Source organism: Oryx dammah, unplaced genomic scaffold (genome assembly GCF_014754425.2).
Source record: "Oryx dammah isolate SB20612 unplaced genomic scaffold, SCBI_Odam_1.1 HiC_scaffold_27, whole genome shotgun sequence".
NCBI lineage: Eukaryota > Metazoa > Chordata > Mammalia > Artiodactyla > Bovidae > Oryx > Oryx dammah.
The window spans coordinates 70,319,435-70,334,669 of NW_024070211.1; the positions used below are offsets into that span (position 1 = coordinate 70,319,435).

Here is a 15,235-nt window from a genome sequence, read left to right on the forward strand (position 1 = left end):
AATCTGTAGTTTTTAGGTTATACAGAGAACTAGATTTATATGCATACACACACACACACACACACACACACACACACCATCTGACTGCCACACACACACACACACAGACACACACAGACACACATACAGACACAGAAACACACACACACACCCCCACACACACACCTGACTGCCAACAAGGCCTAGATGCACTGACCCCTCAGTAACAACTGAATATATATCTAGTGTCCAAATCTTGGTTTCTTTTAACTGAAGTAGTTGGTTTACAATATTGTGTTAGTTTTTGGGTGTACAGCAAAGTAATTCATATCTGTATAGATATATACATAGATTTCAGATTATTTTCCATTAGAGGTTACTATAAGATACTGAATATAGTTCCCTGTGCTACACAGTAAAATCCTTGTTACCTGTCTATTTTATGTGTAAGACAAGAAAAGCATTCTCCACTAAAAGGAACAAGGGTGCCTTGAAATAAAATGGCTGATTTCAAGACTGGAGAAGAGAAAGTACAAGATGAACTTCCAATATCTTGCTATTTCAGAAAGTTAGGATGTACCTGCAGAATACTGGGGCCACAACAAACGGAATAAAAGCCACCTCTGAAGGATTCTTACTAGTCAAATATGATAAAGTTTGAGCATCAAACTTAATAATAGTACTAATGATATGTTATATCATAATATTAATGATAGTACCTAGAGAACAACCAAGAAATCAGGAATTCAGGGATATTAATGAATGAATAAGGGGGAAAAACATACTCTTTCTTACAGTAAAATGAGACTATGAAACAAAGAAGAAATAATGGAATTTGCAAAATACCATTTGGCAACTACCACAGCAATAACAAAATATGATGCTATAAGCAGTGGCTGAGACTTTGATGAAAAACAAGACAGTTACACATAATCTGAAAGTATCATCCTATAAGATTCTTATTAAATATAAAGGAAAAAACAATAACTTTATAATAGACACCTGACACACTTAACCAGGTGATCAAAGTTAACATATAAAACAAATCATGCATCTGGCAATACAATGCAGTAAAAAGAATACAACATCCACTTCTGTACTATTACTGCAAAAAATGCATTATCTAAACCTAATCATAAGAAAATATCAGACAAACCCAAACTGAGAAACAGCTGGCAAAATAAATTTCCTGTAGTCTTCAAAAATATTGAAGTTTAAAAGACAAAAAAAAAAAAAAAGAGTACTTTTTCCAGATAAGAGGGAAATGAAACCAAATTCAAACATATGATCTTGGACTGAACCCTAGACTAGGAAAAAAAAAATATATATATATATATATATATATATATATATATTGGTTTTGACAATTGTAATGGCCTATTTTTAGGAAATATACACTAACATTTAGGGGTAACAGGCTATATTTGCAACTCACTCGCAAAGAGTTCAGGAAGATACATGTCTATTTGTATACATGCATATACTATAAAAATAGAAAAATAAAGCAAATACGTTAAAATTTGGAAATCTAGGAGAAGAATATATAACAATTCCACTAGAATTTGCCAACAGTTTCACAGTATGAAATTATTTTGGTATAAAAAATTTTTTTAAATTTATGTATCACAAAAAGATACGGCTTTTTGTTACTAAATAAACGCTATTTGACTGTCATTTAAAATTGGATTGACAGAAAAAAAAGCAAGATTTAAATACTGATATATAAAGATGTTATAAAGATCCATAAAAATAACTACTGAGTAAAATAAAAGAGAAGGAGGTGGAGTACTCCAGTATGTATGAGTTTTCCTATATTATTAGATATGTTAGCATAGTACTGACATCACTGAGAGAAAAAAAAAATCAGTTATTTAGAAATGTGTAAGAAGCATAAAAATATTTAAATATTTTTATTTAGCTGCAATGAGCCATGACAAACTAAACCACCACTTTTTACTGTACTCCAAGGAATAGTTGAGCTATTTCAAATCCTGAAAGATGATGCTGTGAAAGTGCCACACTCAAGGTCAGCAAATTTGGAAAACTCAGCAGTGGCCACAGGACTGGAAAAAGTCAGTTTTCATTCCAATCCCAAAGAAAGGCAATGCCAAAGGATGCTCAAACTACCACACAATTATACTCATCTCACACGCTAGTCGGAGAAGGTAATGGCACGCCACTCCAGTACTCTTGTGTGGAAAATCCCATGGACGGAGGAGCCTGAGCCTGGTGGGCTACAGTCCATGGGGGTCACGAAGAGTCGGACACGACTGAGCAACTTCACTTTCACTTTTCACTTTCATGCACTGGAGAAGGAAACGGCAACCCACTCCAGTGTTCTTGCCTGGAGAATCCCAGGGACGGGGGAGCCTGGTGGGCTGCCGTCTATGGGGTCACACAGAGTCGGACACGACTGAAGTGACTTAGCAGCAGTAGCAGCAGCACACGCTAGTAAAGTAATGCTCAAAATTCTCCAAGCCAGGCTTCAGCAATAAGTGAACCGTGAAATTCCTGATGTTCAAGCTGGTTTTAAAAAAGGCAGAGGAACAAGAGATCAAATTGCCAACATCCGTTGGATCATGGAAAAAGCAAGAGAGTTCCAGAAAAACATCTATTTCTGCTTTATTGACTATGCCAAAGCCTTTGACTGTGTGGATCACAATCAACTGTGGAAAATTCTGAAAGAGATGGGAATACCAGACCACCTGACCTGCCTCTTGAGAAACCTATATGCAGGTCAGGAAGCAACAGTTAGAACTGGACATGGAACAACAGACTGGTTCCAAATAGGAAAAGGAGTACATCAAGGCTGTATATTGTCACCCTGCTTATTTAACTTCCATGCAGAGTACATCATGAGAAATGCTGGGCTGGAAGAAGCACAAGCTGGAATCAAGACTGCCGGGAGAAATATCAATAACCTCAGATATGCAGAGGACACCACCCTTATGGCAGAACGTGAAGAGGAACTAAAAAGCCTCTTGATGAAAGTGAAAGAGGAGAGTGAAAAAGTTGGCTTAAAGCTCAACATTCAGAAAACGAAGATCATGGCATCCGGTCCCATCACTTCATGGGAAATAGATGGGGAAACAGTGGAAACAGTGGCAGACTTTACTCTTTTGGGCTCCAAAATCACGGCAGATGGTGACTACAGCCATGAGATTAAAAGATGCTTACTCCTTGGAAGAAAAGTTATGACCAACCTAGAAAGCATATTCAAAAGCAGAGACATTACTTTGCCGACTAAGGTTTGTCTAGTCAAGGCTATGGTTTTTCCAGTCGTCATGTATGGATGTGAGAGTTGGACTGTGAAGAAGGCTGAGCACTGAAGAATTGATGCTTTTGAACTGTGGTGTTGGAGAAGACTCTTGAGAGTCCCTTGGACTGCAAGGAGATCCAAACAGTCCATTCTGAAGGAGATCAGCCCTGGGATTTGTTTGGAAGGAATGATGCTAAAGCTGAAACTCCAGTACTTTGGCCACCTCATGCAAAGAGCTGACTCACTGGAAAAAGACTCTGATGCTGGGAGGGACTGGGGGCAGGAGGAGAAGGGGACAACAGAGGATGAGATGGCTGGATGGCATCACCAACTCGATGAATGTGAGTTTGAGTGAACTCAGGAAGTTGGTAATGGACAGGGAGGCCTGGCGTGCTGCAATTCATGACGTCCCAAAGTCAGACACAACTCAGAGACTGAACTGAACTGAAGGAATAGTTTAAAGATAATCAAAATTTAGGGGCTGACAGCAGTCAGCTATCATGCAATTCTTCAAACAGCAGTAAACCACAGAGTGTTGTATCTACTACTTTCAAGTAATTTTGGGTGACTGATAGTCTCGGATGAAGCCCTCATTCTTGGTAATTTTCCAAGTTGCATAAATGTGTTTTACTTAGTAACCTATCCTCTGAATCAATGTTTTGCTTCAATATCCCACATATAATGAAAATATAACAAAATTTACTGAAAATTTGTCTTATAAATATAGAAGGCAGTCATCTGAGAATTTGAAGTTAATTTTGATTTTTTTAACAGCAAGCCCAAAATTACAGGACAGAAACTGAAAGGTTATTTTGCTGTACCATCAATCTAATTTCACACTATGAGGCTGCTATTGGAGAGGATAAAGTCAGTGTGTGAAAACAGGTGAAATCACACAACAGTCTCTCTCTTTCAACTCTGCTTTGTTGTCCTGCTATAAAAGGTATTTAATATTTTGTAGACTCATAAAGATTATTATTCCTGGAATATGCAACAAGTATATGTATATTATATATGTAAATTATTTGTGAGATGAACATTAAAAAACTCTCATAGCTATGAAAGTGAAAGTGCTAGTCACTCAGTCATGGCTGACTCTGCGACCCCATGACAGCCCATCAGGCTCCTCTGTCCATGGAATTCTCCAGGCCACAATACTGCAGTTGGTTGTCATATTTTTCAGAAATATAGGTAATATCCTAGAGGAATAGAATGACCAAGAATATCATGGATATTAATCTATAAAATTAACCACTTTCCATTAGGTACGTCAGGCTCCTCTTACCTTCCAAAGAAAGCTGGCAGACATTCTACATTTCTATTACAATAATCAAGGCACCCTCAACCTTTCCACCAATAATTGAGATAACCTACCTTCAATCTACCACCACTCAATTCCTCACTTAATTTCAGCCTGGCATCTACAGTTCTTTTCAAATCTCTTTGCAAACGACGTCCAAAGTCCCTGAACATGGTTGAACCTCCAGAGAGGACAATATTCTGTATTAGTAGAGAAAAATAAATAAATAGAACTTTTACATAAAGAGAAATTTAGACGTGTTTTTAAATCTACATTCACCAACAGAGAGAAAATAAAGACATTTTTTTAAAGTGTGACTTAGAATAACAATTTTGCTATAAACACTGACCTTGTAGAGAGGACGTCTGACATCAATAGGACAATTCTGAATTACTTCATCTACAACTTCTGAGATAGGCTGGGTAAAGTCTGGGTTAGCAAACTGAAAAGTAAGTTGGACACATGATAGAGATTAGACCACTACTAATTTAAATATCACAATTAAAAATTAAGAAACTTTTCAGTTAAAAAATAAAAGGACTTCTAGAAATAATAAATTCTGGTCTCTGATTCAAATTAAAGACACTGAAATCAGAAATTTTAAAAGAAATAAAATTAAAATAATGATTACATATACCATTTCATAAACATCAGATTAGCAAAAATGTAAAGCCAAACATATACTATGACCCAGCAAAAATCTATATAAATAGGAACACTTTATAGTGCTGATGAGAACATACATTGATGTAAAGATTACTCACTATAGCACTTTAGCATTCAAAAGAAAAGTTCCTGAGATTAACTCTCTCTGATACTATTAACCGATATTTTCTGCAGCATAATTCAAAACAAGTCTATCTTAAAAAAAGAAACAAAACTTACCTCTGGATGAAAAAAGATTTCAGGTCCCAAGAATCTCTCATATCCAACATCAATGGAAAACTCTTTCTTTGAGATAGCATTGATTCCAGTATACTGTTTAATCCACTTTGATCCATCTGTATCATACTTGTTAAATTCTTTTACTAAGTCTGGGCAGACATAACTATAGCGCTCCTAGAAAACGAAGAGTAATTTTTCCCTCTTGTTTTAGGAAAAGCAAAACAGAATGGTATTTATTTTCAGTAAACTAAAATCAAATGAAAAAATATCTTCAGAAAATAAAATTCAGAGACTAAGATGAAGAATATTTTATGTTAGGATGCTATCATATGTATAGTACAAATAAACAGCTCATCTCCTGGGCTTCACATACAAATAGAATAAGACTTAACAAAGAGTCGATTTCTAATATTTCAGTGCTACTTCATGAAAGCACTCATTAATGTCATACAAAATTTTATACTGTTTCAATAATTAAAGGACTTTATATTTTATAAAAGAGAAAACATAAAATACACAAAGAACTGCAGAATAAATACCTGACATAACCACACAAATTATAATACAGTAAGAGGTACAAATTATTAGGTATAAAATAAACTTTAAGGATATATTGTACAACATGGGGAATATAGCCAATATTTTAAATGAAGTATGATCTTCAAAAGCTATGGCTCACTATGCTGTACACCTGTAACATATATATTAGAGCAACTATACTTCAGTAAATAGAATTTCTGAGGTGACTTTTGGCAACCATTAACAAACTCCTTTACTATCTAGGAAGTGGTAAGTTCATTTTCATTCCTAATCTCTGATAAGCAAGGAAAACACTATAATCATGCAAAGACTGTCAAATCAATGGAATTATTTTTACCTGGGAAGTTTTGCTTTTATGAAAAGCATATACAAAAACATATATGAAATTTTAAAACATATACGAATTTTTTAAAATACGTTGACAAATGATAAATTTTAAAAAGCAATGCTAAATATTTGCATAAGCCCTAGTGTAGCCTACAAATTATTAAAATACCTTAAACAACCTTCACACTTTTCTTCTATCTGCCATATCATTTGAACCAACCACTGCATCTATCCTATAGCCCAATGAATCAATGACACCAAAAATTTTGTTGTAACAGATAACTGTTAGAATCAGAAATAAAGAAATCAGTGAAAATTGAGATGTGAGGACTCTGAAGTGAACTAATTACAGGCATACCCCATTTTACTGTGCTTTGCCAATAGTGTATATTTTACAAACTGAAGATATCTGGCATCTGCATTATCAGATGACAGTTAGCATGTTTTAGCAACAAACATTTTTTAATTAAAGTATGGGATTCCAAATTAAAGTATGTACATTTTATAGACATAATGCTATTGCCACTTAATAGACTGTAGTGTAACTATAACTTTTAAATGCACTGAGAAACCAAAAAATTTGTGTGACTTGATTTTTGTGATACTCCCTTTCCCACAGTGGGTCAGAACAGAACCCACAGTACCTCCAAGGCATGATACATTTATTTTACTAAAGACAGTAACTATGTTGAAGTCAGTTTGTATAAATGCCCTTATATGTTAGTCCTCTCAAATGTGAAATGTGGTGAGAGCAAGCAACAAGTTGCTAAGTCCCCAAAACTTCCTATAAGAAATACAGAGAAAAAATATAAATAAGAATAGTGGTTTGTAACTGGGTAACAAAAGCTTTTTTTAAACTACTGTTCTTAAGAATTTTTCCTGTTAATATTATAAACATGACTTTAATTTCTAACTGAATTATATTCTCAGCATTATTTTTTACCTTCACTGCCTTAGCAGTTTCCAAGGATTGCTCTGGAGGAATTCCTACTTCTCGGTCTCGCAACAATTGCTGAATAAAATATGTTATATCTCGTCCTGCGATTGGAATGTGCTTAATACAGCTGCCAATCACATACCCTTCAGCCTAGATGGGGGGAAAGTGTCAAATTTACTTTCAATGTTTTCAAGAATGACCTAAATAATCATTAAAGACCAATTTCTTAGATTACTACACTTGTATCCTTAAGTATCGCTTCATTCCAGGAAAATTCTTCTAATCTTTATTCCTCAACTATATTCTTTACAGCTAACTTACCACAGAATTTACAATACTGTATAGACACCGTGAATAAGAATGGCAAGTTAGATTTATTATCCCACTGCTAAGAGTTTATAACAAAGACTGAAATGACTCAACATAAAGAAATAGTGAATTTTAGAAGCATTAAAGGTTTTATATAACAGACTTCAAATAGGATATCATTTTAAATTTACTATAATTTCAGAAAAAAATTTAAATTGCTATTGTAGGAAATTTAATCATTAACACACATTTTCTATCATTTATAATGAAGTAGGTACCAACTTAAGTCTGAGATAGTCCATGCACCATAATACTTCCAAATAATTTGATTTTACAGAATGAATTCATAAATTTACTACAACTCACAAGTACAAAAATAATGTAACAAAATGAAATTTTATTAACATTGTTATTATGAAAAGGTAGAGTATTATTATTAGATTATAAGTTGGAGATGTTTACTATAAACTATACAGCAAAACTCACCAAAATCAAATGACAGTAACAAAGAAATACACAGCATAGCTAAGTCAGTAAAAAAGATAAAATGAAATTATAAAAAACACTCTATTAATTCAAAAGAATGCAGGAAAAAATAATAGGAATACCCAATTCTTAATATGCTTCATAAAACTGTTCCAAGTTGGTAGCTTCTTCTTGCAAATTACCTACTCCAATATTAATTATAAGGATAAACACATTATTGCTTAACTCTGTAGATATTAAGAAAAGGCTGCAGTCAGGAAGAACAAGTTCAAATCCTAGCACCACGACCTACTTGGTGATGTTAAGGAACTCATTTGCATTTTATAAGTAAGTAAACTGAGGTCCTTAAAGGATAATATAACCTACAATGTAGATCTTGAGGTTAAAATGAGAATTTTAAATGAACAATTTAAGAATCTTTATGTATCTCTAAGCAGCATACATGTATCCATTATTTAATCCTCAAAACAGTTCTATCAAACAGGTTGCTATTATTGTTCCCATTCTGGAATAAAAAAAAAGGGAAAAGAATATGTAGCACTAAGAAAAATATGCCAACTAAATTATAAAAAGCTATCAAAATAGACACACCCTAATATCCAAGATATTAAAATATCCTCTAATGCAATAAAATAAAATGTAGAATAGCCATATAAAAAGATATTATTTGGCAATAATAATAAGTGAAGTACTAGACATGCTACAATATGGATAAACCTTGAAAACACTGGGCTATGTGAGAGGACAATCACAAGAGTGCATGCAGGACTCTGATTATATGAAATATCCAGAACAAGCAAAACTATAGAGTCAGAAAAGGTAGACTGGGCTAAAGGTAAGGGGGGAGAATGAATGCTAAAAGATATAAGGTTTCTTTTTAGAGTGATAAAAATGTTTTAAAATTGACTCTGGTAATGATGCAGTTTATGAATATACAAAAAAACACTGCATGGTACACTATAAATGAATGAATTGTGTGGCCTGTGAATTACATCTCAAAAAAGTTTCTTTTTTTAAAAAAAAAGGGCAAGTACTACTAAAACTATTAGGATATTAGGAGGGTGATTTATGACATCTAACCTAAGACAGAGGATGAGATGGCTGGACGGCATCACCAACTCGATGGACATGAGTTTGAGTGAACTCCAGGAGTTGGTGATGGACAGGGAGGTCTGGCATGCTGCGGTTCATGGGGTCGCAAAGAGTCGGACACAACTGAGCGACTGAACTGAACTGAACCTAATAATCACTCTGAGGATGTAACTGTCAACAGAGGTTGCCCATTGCATTAAAATGAGGAATAAGAATAATGAAGAAATAAAAGTTCAAAACAATTTCATTCTTTACATGATATTCAATATAACATGAAAAATTTTTTAAAGAGAAACATTTCTATATATACACCAACCCAATCAGTATGAATTCAAGTAATAATTCTGAATCTATCGGGCACAATGAAAAAATTTAATTTGTCAATAAAAATTAGAAGTAGAAAGGCTTTGGCAGAAAAATGCTTTCTCTCACAAATAATCCAATCTGATGCATTTTTTTTAATGTGCTTGATTAAATCCATGCAAAGCACAAACACAACTTGAGCTTTTTAATTAAAAAAATGTAATTCCCCAAAAGTCACTGATGGTCATGTGCTTTCAACTAACTGCCATTTTAGTAGAAAGCTAACACAAGTATGAAATCTGTTAATTAAGAAGAATAAGAAAAACTATTCATTGGCTGTGGAGTAGGAAATGGCAGCCTACTCCAGTATTCTTGCCTGGAGAATCCCATGGACAGAGGAGTCTGGCAGGCTACAGTCCATGGGATCCCAAAGAGTCGAATATGACTGAGTGACTTAGCACATTCACTGGCTGACATAAATCCAAACTGGAAAACTGAATTCCATGTTTAAGACAAGAAAAGCACATTTCCATTCCAGATACTGTGATTCATCATTTCCTAACTACAAATTGGAAACTTCTAATAATTTTCTAATTATTTTTAACTACAGTACAAACCTATAGCAAAAAAGAAAAAAAAAAGGAATTTGTTTATATAATTCTAATAATGTGAGCAAAACGCAACTATAGCTGAGCAATCATCAAATTATAGTAAATAAATATAATATTTCAAGTTTTTAAAGGTGGCATTAATCCATATAATTAAACTTTGCTAGATGTTAACTGCTATCTTGTTCAGTAATTTTAAAATATCCTTACCACAGGGATGACATGAGTGACACCGTCTCCACTGTCTATTACCGTACCGGTCAACGTTCGTTCTCCTACTTGTCTGGAGGTCCAAGATGCAGCTAAGGCAAGAACGGCCTTGAACAAAAAGAAATATGGCAGGCAAGAAAATAAAGAGTTAATAGAAAAAAATTTTTTTTATTGTAGAACTTCATTCAATTGTAAATGTAATATCTTTGGAAAGGAAATACACAGAAATAACTTACATTATACAGTAAAATTGTTTATATCCTATATATTATTAAGACAACTTAAAGCCTTACATTAGTTTTTAGGGGCATATTTATAAATTTTCCATATTTTAATGAGGGCCATTTTCCTCCTATAGCCAAAAAAAAGTGGAAGACTAACATGAGATACTACAGTACTAACATATAGGAGACTAACATAATAGAGTATAGGACTTAAACTCTATGTATATGGCCTAGCCTATAGCAAACACAAAAGTAAAAGTAAGGTAGAGAAGCACGCAACCACCAATCATTAGTTATTCAATACATACATGGCTATACACAAGTATCACTCTTATATTATTAGCTCCAAATTTTCTAAATGCAACATGCATTCAGGAATATGTAACAAGCGATATAACCAGAGAATAGACTGCTGAACACTTCCAAATACTGTGATTTAATTAGGAAAACAAAGTTGATGAAATGTTTTTCTATAAAAAATCTTGGCATAAGCAATAAAGTATGTTTTTCCATTTACAAAGAAATTAATGTAACTAGTTCAATTAAAAAAACTAAATTTCATATAAATCCAAGCCTCAAACAAGATAATTAATGAAAAACAGTACTAAGCTGGTTTTATTTTATCTACTTGCAAAATAATAGCTGAAAGGAATCTAGAAAGGTAACTAGACCATCCTCTTACTTTTAACACTGGATCACACCATAGTCATTATGGGCTAACAGAACTACACAATAATTTATATACCTATTAAGCATTTGTGATACGCCAGGGATCACATCTGCTACAGGGTTAAGAAACAAGTAAGAAGTAAGCTCTGTTCCTAAGAGGGGAGAGAAACTATTCCACTTTCCATACAGATTTATTTCCATACAAATTAAATTCAACAAATTAAATTCAACATAGGGATTTGTGATATACAGTATACAGAGGGGCACAATGGCGACAATGGTCAAACGTATGTAGTGGTAACTAATTCAAAACAGACTACAAAAAAGGACACAATGAATGTTATAAGGGTAAATAAATGTGTATACAAAGTTTTTGACATGAACTCTGAATAAATATTAGTTCCCTTATTTCTGTTTTCTAAAAGGCCTTATTAATTTATCCAAAAACCAACAACTTACTTCCTTTTAACACTTCTCTTTTACTCACTAAATAGTTCCACTGTTCTAATGAAATAAATTATCAATTCAATAGAAAACTATGATATGTTTTGAAATTAAGAAAAATACACAAATATTTTAAGGTTAAATTAAACCAGGTTAAAATTTAAGAGCCATGTTAATTTTGACATCTAAACTTGCTTACCTGTACAGCAATGTACAAGCCAGGAACATTGAAGGACTCAAACATTATTTCAGCAGTATATTCCCTGTTTTCTGGAGTATTCAGTGGAGGTTCAGTCTATGAAATTGAATAACATTTAAATAGGCAATATCAGATTACTGTGGTAACCTTATAGACAATTTGTAAGTGAGAAATAATATATTTCAAACACTATATTTACATAAAAGTCATTAAACTCACAGGTACAAAGACACACAGGCTAATGAAAAACTGTGGAGAATTCAAATAGATCTATACATACATATAACAAGAGTGTAAAATGGAGATGTTTACACAGTTCTCTTCAGTTTAAATTATGTGACTGAATACACCACATCACTTAGAAACCTATGGGGTAAGTCTGGGTCAGAACATATCCCAATGAGGTAAGAAAGGACCTAAGGAACAGCACCCACAATCTTGAACTTCATGGTTCACCTTTGCCTCAGGAATACCTAAATCATTTTATATCACCAAGCTTGAAACCACATAAGACATTATTCTCATGAGTCTGATTTGACTTTTCAATTCTTTTTGTTATCTCAAATACTTAAACTTGAAATGCAAAACTTTAAATTTAAGAAATACAGAATTATCTTTTTGACCTGGGGTTAAGGAAAAAGTCCTTAAATTTAATGAGCACAACTTGCAATTCACTGCAAATAAAATCATGTTCTAGATTTTAAAAGACACCATAAAAATTTTTTTCAATTAACTGGGATCAGATCTTTAACTTCTAAACTACTTGATGTATTTAAACTTATTTCAGAAGGCTTTGGACTATGTTCAAGAATTTGGAGAAAATTTAGTAATAGTTATGTGTAAAATTAAGCAAACTAAAAAACCCAAGGCAGTTAAATTATAAACTCCAAGAAAAACATAATTCTATACAAAATAAAATTTAATCAGAAGATCTCACAAGGAAAATATAAAAATAGCTAATAAGCACATGAGAAAGTACTCAATGTTATCAGTCGTCAGAAAAATGCAAATTAAAACCAAAATGAGAAAGCTCACACCCACCAGAATGGCTAAGACTGACACATAGCAAATGATAGATAGAACACAGAGTAACCGGATCAATAACACATTGTTGGTGGGTGTGAAAAAAGGTACAATCCTTTGGGAAAAGTTCTGAAACTTAAAATCAAGCATACAGCTACCCTATGGCACAACAATTCCTTATCTAGGTGTTTACACAAGAGAAATAAAAACATGTTCACAAAAGACTTGTATAAGAACATTCACAATACCCAAAATATTCATAACTATCAAAAACTTGGAACAGCCCAGGTGATTTTCAACAGGGAAATGGGCAGTGAGGCATATTTATACAATAGAGTATGACCCAGCAAAAAAAAGCAGCAAATGCAAAAACATGTATGAATATCAAGACTATGGTGAATGAAATCTTACCAAAGAGCACATTTTATACAATTCTACTTATATGAAACTCAAAAATAAGGAAAATGTATATGTGTGGGAAAAAAATTGGAACAAGGGTTGCCTCCAAGAGATGGGGGTAGGGATTAACTGGAAGAGGGCAAGAGATAACTTTGCAGCTTAACAGTAATGTTCTGTATCTTGATAAGGGTTTGGGTTACACAGATATATGCATCTGTCAAAACTAGAGAAGGGCAACGATTAATACATCATGCATCCTGCAGGCCAAATCTAGTCTACCACTTCTTTTTGTAAATAAAAGTTGACTGGAACACAGCCACAGCCACTCATTTAAGTACTGCATATGGTTGCTTTCCTACTACAACAGCAGAGCTAAGCAGCTGCAACAGAGACCACATGGTTCACAAAGCCAAAAATCTTTCCTATCTACCTTTAGACAAAGTTTGCCAATGCCTGGTCAAACCAATAAAATGGTAGGGTTGAGATGTGTGATTTTGCAGAATCTAAGTTTTATAGAAAAGAAAAAAATGTAAACATAATAAACTCTAGTTGATGATAATGTATGCTAAAGTAGTTAGGGGTGAATTGACTCAATCTGCAACTCTTTGCAGTGATCTAAAAAGTAAGATGGAGTAACAGAAAGATAACCAAATAAACAGATGTTCTAAGACAATTACAGCAAAACTGAATGCTGAGTCTAGATTATAGGTGCTCACTGCAACGTTCTTTAAATTTTGTATTTATGTATATGTATATTCACATATGTGTGTATATATATATTCACAATCACCATAATAAAATATAAAATATTAATTTTACCCAAAATTATGATATAACTATATCACAGAAAGAGGAAGAAGATAAGGATATTGTGTTAAGGAGGGGGGACAAAAGGAAAAGAACAAAATACTCATCTTTCCTAGTAGGAAGTTATAGTATCTAATATTTAAAATAACAAAAGAAATACATGAGAAAACTATCAGGGAAAACTCTTTAAAATTTTAAAGTGTGTGCCTCTGGGGAATCAAGTGCTTAAGAGTAGGGAGAGGTTAGGAAGGAAAGTGCTGTTTTTTAAAGTTAAATCTATAGCGATTAAATTTTTAAAGTTATAAACATGCGTTGCTTTGATTAAAAAAAGTTTAAAAATTAAATTACATATTTTATTAGCAAGAATCACAAATGAAATAAAAATCACACCCACTATTTTTTTAATTAGAAAAAAAAAAGTTTCATGTTTCCAACTTTTTCCCCTCAAATTTACAGTTAAAGATACTAAATATGATCCAGGTTTATCACAATGTTTTTAGATACATGACAAATAAATTATAGCCTATTGAGTACAGATGTAATGAAAACATTCTCATTAAGCTTCTTCAAAAATTTCCTCACTGAAATTATAAGTTGTGCTTACCAAAAGAAAATAATGATCTTCAGGTTCTGCCCTTAAATATTTAAAGATCACTTGCTCCATAAACCTTTCCATCAAGTCCCAATCTTCAACTATACCATGGCGGATTGGCCACTATTAAAACAGAAAAATAAAACAGGAATCAAATCTTTATTAATATCAAAAATAAAACAGATCATTAGTAAATAGTAGATGAGGGAAGCATTTCTTAGGTGTAATGACAATGCATACTTAACTAGAGATAAAGGAAATGATTTCTACATATTTTCAGATGTTTCTATTAAAAAAAAATGCAAATATGTCAAAATGTTAAAAACTATTCAATCCAGATGAAAGACTGCACCAGTCTTTCTGGATTTTTGAAAATTTTATAATAGAAACATACCCCATTAAAATTCAGCTTGTGAAAATTATTGGTTATGACAATTTGCTTAATCTTTAATTTATTAGCTCTCACAAATATTTGTTTCATATCTAATATATAAAAAACGGTAAGTAAATAGCAAGAATAGTTGTAAATCAAGCAAGCAAAATTTTGTAGGACAAGTCATACATATCTATATAGACTCAGTTTCAAAACTGAACCTGGCAGAACTACAGCAAATTAAAAAGACATTGCAAATATTTTAAATTT

The 15,235-nt window shown here is 33.0% G+C and overlaps 1 protein-coding gene across 1 annotated transcript in view; it reads right to left on the reverse strand.

Annotated features, from left to right (window-relative positions):
• ACTR3 (actin related protein 3) overlaps nucleotides 1-15,235 on the reverse strand; it is a 55,170-nt gene that overhangs the window by 3,765 nt on the left and 36,170 nt on the right. The window contains exons 4-10 of the mRNA XM_040228405.1: nucleotides 14,605-14,715; nucleotides 11,772-11,867; nucleotides 10,236-10,343; nucleotides 7,234-7,377; nucleotides 5,424-5,597; nucleotides 4,888-4,980; nucleotides 4,613-4,738 (exon numbers count right to left, since the gene is read on the reverse strand). Of these exons, the coding sequence (XP_040084339.1) occupies nucleotides 4,613-4,738; nucleotides 4,888-4,980; nucleotides 5,424-5,597; nucleotides 7,234-7,377; nucleotides 10,236-10,343; nucleotides 11,772-11,867; nucleotides 14,605-14,715 (852 nt within the window). The remainder of the gene's footprint in view (nucleotides 1-4,612; nucleotides 4,739-4,887; nucleotides 4,981-5,423; nucleotides 5,598-7,233; nucleotides 7,378-10,235; nucleotides 10,344-11,771; nucleotides 11,868-14,604; nucleotides 14,716-15,235) is intronic.